The sequence below is a fragment of the Ahaetulla prasina genome, chromosome 4 (assembly GCF_028640845.1).
Source record: "Ahaetulla prasina isolate Xishuangbanna chromosome 4, ASM2864084v1, whole genome shotgun sequence".
Lineage (NCBI taxonomy): Eukaryota > Metazoa > Chordata > Lepidosauria > Squamata > Colubridae > Ahaetulla > Ahaetulla prasina.
Genome location: NC_080542.1, coordinates 124,909,432 through 124,924,820, shown reverse-complemented (window position 1 = coordinate 124,924,820; position 15,389 = coordinate 124,909,432). Strand labels below are relative to the sequence as shown.

The 15,389-nt window shown below is 35.3% G+C and overlaps 1 protein-coding gene across 4 annotated transcripts; it reads right to left on the bottom strand.

The window, feature by feature from the left end:
- Positions 1 to 22: 22 nt before the first annotated feature.
- GATAD1 (GATA zinc finger domain containing 1) lies at positions 23 to 15,354 on the bottom strand. 4 transcript variants are annotated; one of them, XM_058183392.1, is made up of 7 exons: positions 14,981 to 15,354; positions 13,064 to 13,189; positions 11,461 to 11,520; positions 6,765 to 6,948; positions 4,824 to 4,996; positions 2,820 to 2,871; positions 23 to 371 (listed from the first exon to the last, which is right to left on the bottom strand). In XM_058183392.1, exons 1-6 carry the CDS (start codon positions 15,215 to 15,217, stop codon positions 2,869 to 2,871), a joined length of 783 nt encoding a protein of 260 aa, XP_058039375.1. In that variant the 5' UTR covers positions 15,218 to 15,354; the 3' UTR covers positions 23 to 371; positions 2,820 to 2,868. The 4 variants fall into 4 exon arrangements, 3 of the variants coding, with proteins under 3 accessions (XP_058039375.1, XP_058039374.1, XP_058039376.1); XR_009155118.1 differs by having other exon boundaries at positions 2,820 to 4,996; XM_058183391.1 differs by lacking the exon at positions 23 to 371 and having other exon boundaries at positions 2,556 to 4,996.
- Positions 15,355 to 15,389: the final 35 nt, after the last annotated feature.

The window sequence follows — 15,389 nt, the reverse complement described above, 5'->3', positions numbered from 1 at the left end:
CACTGATATCAAGTCAAGTATGTATGAATACAATTGTTAATAATATATTGTGGACTTTGTATTGATCCCTTTATTTGTACAATGTTAAAACCAAATGTTTAAAACACTGAAAGTTAGTTTTCTTGATGTGTACTACATTTTGCTTTCTAAGAAAGTTCAATTTTTCTGGTTATCGTTCAGTTCTATAAGTGTCCTTGTATGTGACGCTGTTCTTCTGGAAAAGTTCTATTTGTTTTGCACCACAGCTTCAGCCATCATAGCATCTGGATATTTGTACTGGAATCATGATTACATCACATTGAGTCATGGTCATGCGATTGCAATTTCTTGATGTACTTTGCCAGCTTTTCACAAGCAAAGTCAATTGGAAACTGGAAGTAAGTCAGAAGTCACAATTACATGAAGTCCTCATTTAATAACAGCAATTGGAAGTGCTGAAATTACCATTACTAAACAATCTGATCGTGTAATGCTTTACTATCATGTCACATAACAATAGAACAATCAGTTCCAATTTTCTGAAGATTACCCATAACTACTTCAAAACATTCTGACTAAAATAAGAATCAAGATAACTTTATGCCTACTAGGATTTTAAACAGTTTTACTGAATAATGTTTAATACACATGTGATTTGCTCAAAAAAATGTTTACTTGAGTTGCATATAATTAATGTACTTTTCAGCAATGCAGTGGAGAACCAACTTTTCCTTTTTTACAGTAGGTACTGCATCTTAAATATAGAGAAGTTGGATCTTAGGTTGGTAAAAACTAAAGATCATTAATTCACTGTAATAAATTGTTCAATTGCAATTCCTTGTGTTGCATCTTCAATGCATTTCAGACATGCAGCTTGAATAAATTACTGTATATTGTTAACCAAAAAAATGTTTTTATTTTTAAAACGTTTATGTACATTTTAATTTTTTTAAAGTTTATATTACACCAAATATGTTTATAGTAATGCAAGATATTAAACACATAAAAGTTGAAGGCTCATATGCTAAAATAGCTGAAGGTAAAAACCAGGTTGTTAAATGATGGCCAATATTTTCCAAATGTTTCATCAAATGAAACAGGCCAGTTAAAATGCCAAGATTTCTTTTGATGCCAGATTACTACCAGATACTTATTTTATCAGGTAAAACTATCTGTCAAAGAGTCTCAATATTAGAATTGTCCTAGTTAGGCAAGAAAAATCTGGGCAATTACAAATAGGTATGGAAATCTCCCCTGAAAGTGTAAACTTAGCATAGTCCTTGTGATATAATGTTTCAGCGATAACTGCTAATGTAGATTAATATCAGCATTTATAATTTCATAAGCGGGACATTATTGGGGTATCAATTCACTCTGCAGTACTTTAACTTGTATATTATGCCAAATGCAAACTTCTGTTACTCAAGTTAGCAAAGGACTTTCTGTGGAAAGCTGAAAAATTTGATTAGGTTATTTATATCATTATAGTCAAATAGATAAATCAAAACATATACTAGACTTGTTTATATACCTGAAAAGTGAGGTGCCAAATATGCATTTTGTATGTATCAATATTATGTATGAATGATTTGGAATAAACCTTTCCTTGAACATTCATTGAAAGTTGGATGTTGCTGCCAAATGTGGAACTAGCTGGCTTTTGCTTATTCTGCATTCTGTTTTATGCAGGCTTGGTTGGTGGAACTCCGGCACTAACCAAGGTCTTAGAAAATAATAGTACTATAAACACAACATTAAACTGGAGATATTGCTGGATGCCATCTTATTTCAACTTCAGTATTCTACTATTTCATTCCACAATGAAAAAAAAATGGAATCAATGGGTAGAAATGGTTTATTATCCTCAGTTTTATTTCTGTATAGAAAACAGAATTTTTGAACATATCTGCATTGATAGTGATGATAGGTATTGTCACATCATATAAGCTGTTCCAATTGCCTTTGCAATTGACTGATGAAGATTTTGTCAATTCCAATATATTCAAGTGGTGCTTCAGATGTTTTGGGATTGCATTAAAGACTTGCGTTAAAGATTGCATTATCTTTACTTTCTTTTGCCAATAATTATATTTGTACGTTTTTGTATTTTTGTAGTTTTCTCCAGTTCTTTCTCTTCTATTCTACTATCGCCAGATACTGACATGTCCACTAGCTAGACTTTTTTTATTTCTTATCAACAACTGCTAAGCCTGGAGTGTGTTATATGGCAAGTGCTTGTCTGTCTGTTTGAATTCTATAGTCCCAGAGCACTGTAGATTCATTTTCTATTCTTTAGTCCAGTGGCTCTCAATCTGTGATCTGCTGACCGCTGAGGAGCCACAATGTCATCAGAGGAAATCCATGAATGCTTGAAAAAATGTTGATTTAAATCTCAGTTAAGTCTTGGTGGTTTGTGGCCATGGTCCATGTCCCCAAAAGGTATTTAAAAGGGAGTCCGTGGTGAAAATTTAAAAACCACTTCTTTTGTCTATTTTGTGGTCTCACCAATTTTTGCTTGTAGGCAAATGGCATTTCTTGCAAATATTCTAATGCATTGTTGCTACTTTGTCATGACATTGCTAATAATCATGTATTCAGTCCTCATTTAGCAACTGAAATTTGTTCCAGCCACTCAGTCATTAAGCGATGTGCTTGCTGGGTGAACATTATATGACTGGGGTTATTATTTTTACTTTAGCTTTGCTTTTGTTTTGTTTTTTGCTGCCTCAGGAAACAACCCAAATAGCCAGTTGAGCCCAAACAGCAGGAAAGGTTTCCATACTCAAGGGAAGCCAGGTAACAGGGCAAACCTTATAGTTCTTTCCCCCCCCAACTCTCACCTTTTGGAATGTTCTTCCTGGGATTAGGATAATTGATGTATTCAGACATTCACTGGAGAGGAAGCGATTACAAAAGAATAATCAGGCACACAATGGGAAGTACACATAGAAAGAAATGTGTTAGCACCAGCTATTGGCCTAGCAAGCTGCTTAGGAGGCAAACAAAACCTTTAGTGTGAAACTGATTAGTTTTGTCAATGTCAGCAGCACCAAACTAGAGAGTTCTAATTAACTAAAGTCAGAAAGCTGAGCTTGTTAGTGTGTGGTTAGCCCTTTTTAGAGACACACTGCTGCAGAGGAAAGTAACTCTGGAAAAGATCACTTGTTTAGCTACTCCACTTTGAAGAGGGATGAAAAAAACAAGTCAGGCACAGGATAATGCTTATTAGCTGACAATGACGAACATATGACTGGAGAGATGCTTTGAATATTGTAAATGTGGGCAGTTTACAATTACTGGTAACTGAACACCGTCCAAGACAATAAAGCTAAATGACTATCTGTATCTAAACAAGTCTTAATGAATTGAAGTTAATACAAAACAAGTCTGTGATATCTATAATCTAATATAATTTATAAATGATAGAACTGATTCATACAGCACTTCCAGAACATCAGAAGTACTTTTTACCAGAAGGTCTGTTTTTACTAATTCTCTGGTGTATTCATCCTTCACGTATTAGAGCCTAGATATGAATACAATCCATTTATTGTTTTATGCGATGATACAAAAAAATAGATCTGGATTTCTTCAAAATCGTTCATGAGTAGTAGCAGCAGTATAAAAACCTTTTTGATATTAAAATTAAACCTGGTAACAAATAAACATGAAAATAATCAGGCTGGGATTGGGCTTTACATTAAGCCATAATTTAAACATGGTTTCTGAACAATTTACAATTAAATGAGTACATACAACATACTGAGATAAAATTATATGATTTAGAATAATTGCACCAGGTTTTGTATTATCCAAGTTTAATCTAACAAACCATCTCCATTTCTGAACAATGTCTAAGGCAAAAATAACTAACTTGATAGAACTTAAAAGGACACAAGGGATAGCTATTCAGCTATCTCTTAAAAGATACCTGGCACTTATACTTATTTTAACAACTATTTTACCACTCCTCCTTCCACCTATTCATTTCTATTAGCTGCAAAGATTTAAGGTAAAGAAGTAGAAAGTTACATTTCCCCAAGATTACCCTTGGAATGAATTAAGAAGATATCCTTTAATATAGCATCCCCAACCTTTCCGGCTTGGCAGACTAGGGGGCAGGGGGATGGTTTCCTATGTGCGCACACTCCAATTTCACAAATACAGGGTCCTCGCCCACCACTTCCGCAACCTGGTTCTGAATGGGGTGCAGCCTGGGGGTTGAGGACCCCTGCATTAATATATCACAAGAATTACAAATTGGTTCAAGAATTCACATTAAAGTTCTGGCAAAAGCCATCATCCAAATAAAGTGCCCATTTTAACAGAATCATGTTGAAACAGATGATTTTCTACCAAGATTGTTTTAGAACTAATCCTTACATTTTTCTTAAAATCACCAAGGATTTTATGTAGGGAGACTTCATAACTTTTTTTCAGATAAGGATAGCACAGAACATATGCAACAATGGAAATATATTCCTATTTTTCCATAATGTTTTTCAATTGAACATTTTAAATAGATATATCTGTATCAAGGTTTTCCTCCATTTTCCTATCATTTCAGCTCAGTTTTTAATGAATACTTGCCTCTATCCCTCTGCTCCATGATCAAATTAAATACAAACTACTGTACATAGTATAAGGGCACAGTTCTAACACAGCATAAATACTTTAAAATATTCATTTATCTAGATGAAATTGTATTTTTTTCTGAGAAAAAAAAACCTTCAAAAATGAAAAATTGACCAAGGCAGAGATTTAAACAATAAATAGAAGTCAGATGGTAATTTAAAATATAAATAAAAGCCTTTTTTGAAGAGATACTACAAGCTGGTACTAACAGTTTCCTTGATTGAAATTGCTGGAGTAGGTCCAACGTGAGTCCAGATATAACCTTTTTCTGGCCTAGTGGGAATCGTAGGAAAAGGAGTTGATCGAGATTTGAAATATTCTGAAGGTGCATGGCAGATAAATTCTAAGTACTCAATTTTTCTTGGAAGATCTTCTTCTGGTCCTAAAAAACAAACGCATTTATTTTCCAGACAGTGTTGTGATACATACATCTAAACCAAAAAGCACAGAAGAATCTTGGGGTCCTCTTGGTTGTGCAGCTATTGTTCAGTCAGCAAGTGGCAGCTATGGCTTGGACAGCCCTTGCAAAGGTTCATTTTGTGTGCCAGTTGCACCTTTTCCCAGCACAGGAAACTCTTCAGACACAGTTATGTTAGCACTTACTGCAATGTGCTCTACATAATGGGGCTCTGGTACTTCCACCTGCAAGATAGAGTTGTTCCAAATGCAGTGGCATGAGCAGTAACAACTTTGTTAACTCCCCTGTGTCATCACTGCTACAGGAGCTCCACCAGTTACCATCTGGCGTCCAGGTGCATTTCAAGATGCTTGGTGTTACCTATAAAGTCCTTTATAGTTAAGTCCTGGCTATCTGAGGGACCGCCTATCTCTTTCTGCTTGTCCAGTACAGGTGTTCCTGATAAGTGATTGTTTAGTGACCCTTTGGAGTTAAGACAGCCTCAGAAAGGGTGCTTTATAAAGCTCTTCTAATATCATAAAATGCTGCATTGCTATAGTCACATGATCCTGATTTGTAAAGTTTCCTCCCCCACACCCCAGTTTCTGGCAAAAAAACTGCTGATTTGAGAGAATGGCTTTAGACTTGGGACCATATAATTAGCTTAATGACTGCATATTTTAGACTTACAGCCACGATTCACTTAATGACTACCATAAAATAGTTGTAAAATTGGATCCAATCATGTGGAAATTTTACTTAAGAGGTATCATGACTTAAGAATAAAATTCTAGTCCCAATTGTTGTTGTAGGTAGAGGATTATTGTATGTTTGGTCAGAATGGGTGTGCTCAAACTCTAGGACACCTCAATTAAACACTGTCATTTTGTGGGAAAAAGGAGGTATGCCTTCTCTGTCACTACCCCAATCCTTTGCAGCAGTATTCCCCTAGAGGTATGTACGGTGCCCCCTCTTCTTGGAATCTGGAATGCTATTAAGATTTTACTTTGTTCCCAGGCTTGAGGCTAATATAGTTGTATGACCCCCACTATGTTTTCATTTTTACAGTTGTTTTTAATCTGGCTGCCATATTTTATGTGTTTTATTTTAAGTGTCTAATTGGATTTTGTTAAGTTGATCAGACTATAGGAGTGGGCAGTCATAGTAGATTTAATACATAATAATTTAGTAAATAAAGCAGATAGACATAAATTCATAGTATATAGAGCTACAACCCTATTTTCTGCATGATTATTCCAGATGATGTTAAAGCAAGGCAAAGACTATGTATTCAACTTGTTACATTTCTGTACCTTATTTTTTTTCGGATTCTTTTGACTTGAGATTTATAAGGCTGATTGGTAGAAAGCTAGTCTTTCCTGCTCTTCCAGATCTGTAGACCAATGCCCAGTATTCTTAGTTGCTCTACTGGTTGGGAAACTTTGGGAACTGAATTCCATACATTTGGAAGACGCCCAGATGGAAGAAAGCTAAGAGATAATGTATAACGTTGACATACGCTTCTGAAAAGAATGTGTAAACTGATCACATTACTGGCATTTTTGCCTTAGCATATAGAAACATTGAACAAAAGAGGGTACTGTTAAATAAACATGTTTCTAATACAAACATATTTTCTCTAAAAAGATAGGCCTGATGGTGCCATTCTAGGGGAAAAAAACAAATTAACTATGAAGCCGTACAATTATCCACAGGACAAGCCAGACGTAATATTTTAGTCCTTGGAACTTACCTATTATGTAAGTTGCAGGATCAAAATAGTCTTTTGGGCTTGCTGTAGTAGGAATGAGCCATGTTAAAGCTGCACTTTTTTCACAGTATTGGTCTTGAATAAAACCTCTAATCTGAGCATAGTATGTTTTACCATCTTGCTCATCAATCACTGAAACAATATCTCCAATTTGATAGTATATTCCCTAGAAAAGATACAGATAGTTAAAAATGTAAAATGAAAAAGCTTAACTGCAACTGAAAGATTCTATTGATTTATACAAACTGTGTCTTGTATCTACAAAAAGTTTGCAGTATCTTCTGTACACAAAAATTTCCTAAATATAATAAATATTTAGTATCTTTCAACAATTTTGTCTTAAGAGATAAAAATGTATTTTGATAAAAACAATAGCATCTCCTCTGATTGAAAAAACAGCGCATTTGCTATCTTATCAAGTTAGATCAATTTCCAGCAACTATGCAGTCATATCTTTTCCAGGATGATCTTCTCCCCAATTGGCCCTTCAGTCTTCCAATAATGCAACCATTGTGGCAATAATTGAGTCCATTCACCTTGGTATTAGTTCTCTTATTCTCATTCTGTCTATCTTTCCCAGAGTTATAATCTTTATACAATGTGGCTAAAATTGAATAATTTGAGCATAGTCATTTTTGCCTTAAGAGAATTCTGATTTATCCATCTATTTGTTTTCATGGTTATCCATTGTGTTCTGAAAAATTTTCTCTAAAATTGAATTTGAAAAAGATCTTTCTATCCTGGTTATTCAGACGTCAAGCTTCAATTTCTACTTTCCATAAAGTATTATAGAAGGAGTATAATATTTTTAGACAAGACACTGGATTTGTCTCTTAGCCCCTCATTGTTACCCAACTAAATGCTGACATATTGCATATTTCTTGACAGTCAATTTAAAAAGAGAGAAGAGATAAAGCTGGTGGCTGTACTTCTCATTAGTTTGATTGTCCTTACAAATGTAGTTCAATTTTTTTCCATTGTACTTGTTTACTTTTATTACTAAAGTATGAATATCAGAATAGTGTCATCATTCTATAAGCTATTAATGCTTCTTCCATTTTTAAAACCACAGAAATTTTCTTCAACCCAGTTTCCCCAATATACATAGTTATCCCTCTTGTATAAACTAAAGCGTATACAGTCTTATTTCCCTCTTTTGCCAGCAGGAACAATCCTATTTCATAATGGTCTTTACAGGCAGTGGCTTCCTCTACTGCAGGGTTGTCCAGCCCGATTGCATCGTGGACCATATCATGATGTATCAAGATTGTTTTTGTCCTTGCAGGGTCAGGGTGGGCGTGGCCTGCACAGGCTTTACCTGACCTGCGGGCTGCATGTTTGACATGCCTGCTCTACTGCGTGTAGATTTTTCATGAGGATGAGATATTCCAAAGATATCCAGGTGAAGCAATGAGGAAGGAAGAGAGATGATTATGACATGGTTGATGAACTCACAAAGCTGGACCAACAGAATCTCTCTGGACAAGGAAACAACGAGACATCTCTCACTTATGCTCACAAGAACTATTCTTTGCAAGGAGACTGTAAGACAGCAGGTCTAAGCAACAGGAGATGAGAGAAGCCACCAAATTCTCAAGATAGCATAGCCTTTAAGAAGAATGGGTCTGTCTGGCTTCATTTCCCTAAATTTGGATTTATAGTTATTTTAAAAGAGCTCTCCCAAGCAAAATGTTTGAAAATTGATAAAGCTAAATAATTGAAGAAAGTTTAAAACAAATTAAGAGACAAAACAAATTTGGGATATTAGGATTTTTGAAACAACAAAATAAAAAAAGAATATAATCTATTAAGAAAGAGATTACTGGTTGAAATTTGAAAATAAACAGACATTTGAAATGTTGTGATTACAGCAATGGAACACTAGAGGGGACCAAAGTCCCAGAGGAAAAAATAAATAAATGTGGAAAAAAAATTCCTGCTTTTATCCTTGAATCAAAAAAGAAAGAGTAAAATTTATAAAATGACAAATAAAGGTATGATTTTAAAGATTTTTTTAAGAATTTGGAGATGAACTTACAATTAAATTGACAATAATAATTTCTTCACTTAATCAATTTTGAGGACTCTAAAGAAGAAACAAAAGATGGAAAAATGAATATGAAAGAATCAAAATAAATCTTTATTACCATCATAAACATAAAAGAAATTATGGACCAACAAAAAAAGAGATGAAACAAGTTACAATCAATGGACAAATATTGGAAAATAAATAAATCGCGAGTTATAAAACAAAGATGACTGCAGAATGGAAAAACAAATGAATGAGCCAAAGTAATGAAAAATGATGCGGGAAAGGATTTATCATTGTATTTTTTGTTTATTTTTTAAAAAGGTAGTTCTAAAATCTTGAACTCTTTTGAGAAGAAAAAAGTTTGATTTGAGTTTTAATCAACAGCAACAGTAAGATTTAAAAATAAAAGATCACGGGAGCCCCTTTTGGGCTAGTGCTTAAGACACCAGATGACAAATGAGAAAACTGTGGGTTCTAGTTCTGCTTTAGGCATAAAAGCTGACTGAATGATTTTGGATCAGTCACTCTGTCTCAGCTCACAATCTTACTTTACAAGATTGTTGTTGTAAGGAAAACTGAAGGAAGGAATATTAGGAGTATTATATTTTCTACCTTGAGTTTCTTTTAAAAACAATATGGGATTAAAAAATCTTTTAAAACTGTCAAAAGCAAAAGAAAAGAAAAAAGTTGAATTATTTTATCAGGATTAAAATAAGAAATATTTCTATAACATCTGGAAACCCTTTGTGGACTTTTTGCTGATACCTTGACAGAAATGATAATGGTTTTTGGATCTGTGGATGAATGGGAGAATGTTATGGAAACAAATGAATACTTTTATGGTCAGATTAACTTGACCATAAAAATCCACTTTATCTGTTTCCAGTGATTGGAGCATAAGCTTAATAACTATCATATTAAAAGCTAAACGACAAATTCTAATTATTATTAAGTCACTACACAGTCTCCAAATATCATCTTTGCTATATCCTTCCTAATTATGAAAGCAAGGTAATCTCTTTGGGTTTTTTCCCCCTATATATTAAAGTGTTCAATTCCAGTCTTTTTCAATTTACTGATGCCTAAGATATCAATGTGTAATTAATTCATTTCCTTTTTTCCTGTTTTGAGATCCCATGTTCACACTTTTTAGGTTCCACCTTTCCACCTTTATTCTGTTATAGGGTGGAAAATAAACACTTAAGGGACAGGTTATAAATAACTGTTGTTCAAGGCAATTTAGTTCTGCAACCATCAGATAAAAGTTCAAAACAAAAGAAACATTGCTGGAGACCCTCCATCTAGGATATCCGCATGATACTGGACTAGATGTTTGACCAGCTCGATGTGAGAGTCACATGAGTGAATGGGCCAATAAGAGTGAAACTGTAGTTATAAAATGTTACATTTTAATAAACCTTAATTCATTAGAATCCTATGTTTCTATGCTTAGAATAACTAAAAGATTCTAAGACAGTCCTTTAACTGCTATTAGGGAAAGAAGTCCCACTGGGTGTTTTCCTTTTGCAAGTTTCCCCTGAAAATTCAGCACACCTGTGCTGTACAGTCATTTCAAGTTAACTTGTAAACTTTTGATCAAAGCAATTGTGAAGAATCTAAATCTCATGTGTGCATAAAGGGGGGAGAACAAGAAAAGTAACTGCCTCTATGTGGGACTTGTAAGATTAGAGCCAATTAGATTTTGGGAGAAAATTTCATGCCTACCATGTCCAAGAAGACATCCAAGCCCAAGCATAGGAAGACCTGGGGGTAGTGTTCCTTTATTCTTGAATAAAAATATATCATTACAATTTAGAAATATATAGTCCTGGAAGTTTCTAATTCATATCATAACTCAGCCATGAATTTTCCAACCACTTTATTCAATATATTATCATATGTGTATACTCACACAGTTCAGTAACACTGTACTACCAAAATATAAACTTACTATGCTATAAACTGTAAAGTCATTACCCAATTATAGTAACATAAATACACTTGAATATTTCAAACATAGAATATAATTATTCAATAACACAAGTATTTAAAATAAGAACTCTTATAGACTTGAATCCTTGAGTAGGAGGAAGATAACTTAGCTCTTGCAAATGTCATATTTACTTGAATTTTCCACTTGTGCAAATTAAAACCTCTTTTTAATTAAACATATTTTAATTTTAGAATGTTATATATATTATTTTAGAGAATTTTAGAAGAAACATGTAATTCCCAGACACAATCATTTTGGGAGGTTCATTAACCTTCAGCAGGAAAGATCCTGAAAGATCCTATTAAGTCAAAACAACGCTCATAAGACTTAGATTCCAAATCCTACTTATATTTTTAAAATATATTCTGATCAGATGTTTTCCTAAGGGATTATAAAATTTCTAAATCATTAAGGTAAGTAGATAAACTTCATTAAATTCTTCCACCGGCATATAAAACCATTTTTTTTGAATTTTTAAAAACATTTTGCTTCAATATTCCTGAACTTTAGTAGCGTATTTGCTTAACAGTAGCAACATTTCTAAGACTAAAAGGATAATCCTACAACTGTATATTCAGAAACAGATTGCAAATGCATTCAGTGATACATATATGTAGATAAATACAATCTTTTTTAAAATATCAAAATCATACCTTATAGAAGATAGATTCTGCTGTAATGATTGTGGCTACAGATTCTGGAGCTTTGATGGGCTAAAAGAAAAAAGAAAAAGTTTATGACTGAATTGAAAAAAACTATGACAAAAATGCAACTAAGTTGCATGCTGGCTAGTATTACCAGGAAGTATTTCAAAATACAAACATGTAATCAAATCAAGCATTACAGAAACTGCATTTCAAATTGCCTGAAATCCATTCACTAGTTTATAGCAGAGCAGTTAGATGCATCTGCTTCAGTAAATGAACATACAATAACAGAATAGACTATTATTGGAGTTTGTAAATTCAATAACTTGGATGAAGCTTATATCACTCTTAATGTGTTCAGATATGAAACTATAATCTTGTTTAGACATTGGCAGTATGTAAGTATACTGTGCTGTATAAAATATAGACCTGTTAGAACAAAGCTTGAAAGTGACATTAAATGTTAGATTCCAAAGATGGATCAAGTCTGCCAGTCTGTCTGAACAAGAAAATAAATAAAACAAAAATAGCAGCTGAATTAATAGAAAATAAAATTTGGGGAAAAAAAAGTATAAAAATATATAATATACAAAAAGAACATGATCTAATTAATTTCATATTTCATTCTGTTACATTTCTGACAATTGAATTTGTAGAACAAATATGGTACACATACTACTGTATGTACCACTGTAATTAGCATGTTGATGATTGGCCTAGATTCTACATTTCATTCTATGAAGATAAAAGATATGCTCCTCATACAAAACTTTCTTTTATAAAAAATACAAAATTTCTATTTCAATACTTTTTTGTAAAGTATTGTAAAAGCTTTAACAACTCTGCAATCCCTTGCTGTGGAGTTGGAGCAACTGAACAGAGTGGTGAGGCAGCCTACAGGTGGAGTTCTTGCCTCACAATCAGTAGGCTGTAAGTTCGATCCTAGGTAGCAGCAAATATTTCTCTTTCAGGGCGCAATGACTAAATGTCTTCTGCAAACTCTATGTAGGTGTTAGGAAGAGCATCCAGCCAGTAAATACTCGAGCTCCGTTCAGTCACCCCAAATGTAAAAGCTTAATAATAAAACCTCCATAAGTAGTTGCAAAAACTATTAGTCCATTAGCTTTTTCAAGACTCATCTCAATTAAGATTTCTAGTCCACAATGTTTCCCCTTTCCTTAATTGATCCCCAATTCATCCAATTCATTTCATTTTCCATATTAACCAGTTCCAAAGGTACCATTTCCATGAGAATACAGAAGAAAGAAATTCACCCAATAAATTGGGTCTATTTTCAAGCATGTAAATCCAGTCACTGTGATTTATATACAAAGGCTCAAAATTCAGCATTATATGAAAATAATAACAGCTTGATGCAATATGTATACCAATGAATGAGGATCCATCACACATATCATACATATCATAGTATTTTAAACTTGTGCATATGTAAGTACATATATAAAAATAGATTTTGACTATTTGTTGTTTTTCTGCAGAGAACTGTTAACCATGGTAGAAAACGTATCAATGATTTTTAAAAACTGTTTTAAAGTCTTGCTGATATTAGTAAATGCTTAACAGTAACAAGAGACCACAATCTTCTTACATTTTTTAATTTGAAAATATGCCTTCTCCCTTTTCCTTTAGTGGAAACCTTTTTCTCAGCAGCAGGAGCCGATTTATATTTTGTGTTCCTCAATCGAGCAGATCTTCTGTGAATTTCTTGCTTACTCTGTGGCATATAAAACATAAGAAATATATAGAAAGTGTTAGTCTGAATTCCATTTACACTATTATGCATATTTAAAAAGAAACATGAGGTAAAGTGTAACAGGTGAAAAAGTGTACAAACTAAGTTCCTATTCAAAACTTATTTATTTGAAAGCACATCTTAGTAATTTCAATGAAAAATCTTTTTCATGCTTTTCTCATACGTTAAAATGACTCATAAAAAAACAAGACAAAGTGCCAGCAGCTTCAGCAATTCTCAGAAATCATTTCCAATCACTTCCACGAATTCTGGGAAATATCCCAATATCCTACCTCATGTATTTCTTTATCTGTTTATCTATCTATTTAAACATATGACTAGCTCACCACCCTTCAAAAGACTCACTGCTGCCTAAAAAAAAAAAAGAATTCATTAACAGCCAGATTATAAAATGAAAAATTAGTTAACCTTTGTAGTAACAATAAACTAGCACAATACAAAGAACAATAGCATCCCCAAATAGAAGTTTCTCTAAAACAGCTTTCCCCCTCCTTTACTGAAAGATCAATAAAGGAGGGGGATCATCCACACCGAGGCTGTTTCCACAAAATTGGTAGTTCCACGCAGTATATTTATTTGTCTGTGGCTTAGTATATGAAGTCATATAATTGTGATTACTTAGTTAAAAAAAAAAGGTTAAGCAAACTTTAAGTTGGCATACCTCAACCCCATGACTGAGATTTTATTCCCAAGTAGAAAGGCACTCATTCACAATTAAGAATGCAATTACTGCAGGTTCTAGTCCCACCAGGCCCAAGGATGACTCAGCCTTCCATCCTTTAGGTAAAATGAGGACCCAGGTTGTTGGGGGCAATAAGTTGACTTTGTATATAAATATACAAACAGTATGAAGGCTATTGCTAACATAGTGTAAGCCGCCCTGAGTCTTCGGAGAAGGGCGGGATATAAATGCAAATAAAAAAAAAAAGAATGCAATCCTAACACATATATATGGATACACCAGGGAACTTAATGGGACTTCTGAATAGAAACATATAGCAATAGCACTTATATACGGCTTCACAGTCCTTTACAGCCCTCCATAAACTGTTTAGAGTCAACCTATTGCCCCCAAAGAATCTGGGTCCTCATTTTACCCACCTCGGAAGGATGGAAGGCTGAGGCAACCTTGAGTTTAAGACCCCAGCAGATGCAACAAACTTTTTTCAATGCCTTCTATCGTATTTTGGACTAACCTCGAGCGCATTTTCCAAAGTTTAGTCATTTATACTTAAAAAAACAACGAGCGGTATCTTTTCGGTGTGTGTTTTAAACCAGGGATCTCCAACCTTGGCAACTTTAAGCCTGGCGGACTTCAACTCCCAGAAAGCCCTAGCCAGCAAAGCTGGCTGGGGCTTTCTGGGAGTTGAAGTCCTCCAGGCTTAAAGTTGCCATGGTTGGAGACACGTTTTAAACAGTAGTTTGATGCTCCCGTCTCAGCGCTGGGAGAAGGCAAACCGCATGTAAACGTTGCCACTAACGCAAACTAGCGTGTATTTATAACCACAATCCGGAATGATATACGAGTATTCAATGTATTTTTTTTTTTAAAAAACCAGTTTCCTCGCTGCTTAGGGATTGAGAAAGTCCTTAGTCCAAAGCCTGGATGGATGAAGGGGGGCTGGGGCAGGGGGGCAGGAGAAGGTCGAGGCCCGCAGCCCTCAGATCCGGACTAGCCTCAGGCAGCTCTGCCTAAAAAAAGTAAGGCGCGCGGCGACCGATTGTTTCGGGGCGGCTCCATGAGCACCTCACCTGCTTCCCGCCGCCGCTACTCCCGCCGCCGCCGCCGCCGCCGCCACCTCCCCCGCCGCCGCCGTTGCTGTGCTGCGAGGCCGCGGAGGTGCCGGCGTATGAAGCTGCCCCAGCGGCGGCCGGCCCTGAACGGCCCGTGCAGTTGTTGCAAAGGATCTCGCCCTGCCCGCCTTTCTTCCACATGGACGAGGAAGTGGTGCGGCAGACGCTGCACGTCGGCTTGAGGCCCAGCGGCATCCTGGCGCTGGCCCGTTTGCTCCTTCGGTTCCTGACACTCGGCCCACCCGCCACGACGGCTCGGTCGCGGAAACGGCGCCCAAGGCGAGAGGCCAGCGCTGCTGAGGAAACGGAGGGAAAGCAGGACGACGGCGACGGAGAAGGCCGCCCCCTGCTGGATGCCCAGCAAGAT

Coding starts and splice junctions, on each gene's coding strand:
- GATAD1 (XM_058183391.1), bottom strand. CDS start 15,217: ATGCCGCTGGGCCTCAAGCCGACGTGCAGCGTCTGCCGCACCACTTCC. Junction 11,521..13,063: donor ATATTTTCAAATTAAAAAAT/GTAAGAAGATTG, acceptor TTTTTCTTTTAG/CCCATCAAAGCTCCAGAATC. Junction 4,997..6,764: donor TCCTGCAACTTACATAATAG/GTAAGTTCCAAG, acceptor TTTGTTTTTTAG/GACCAGAAGAAGATCTTCCA.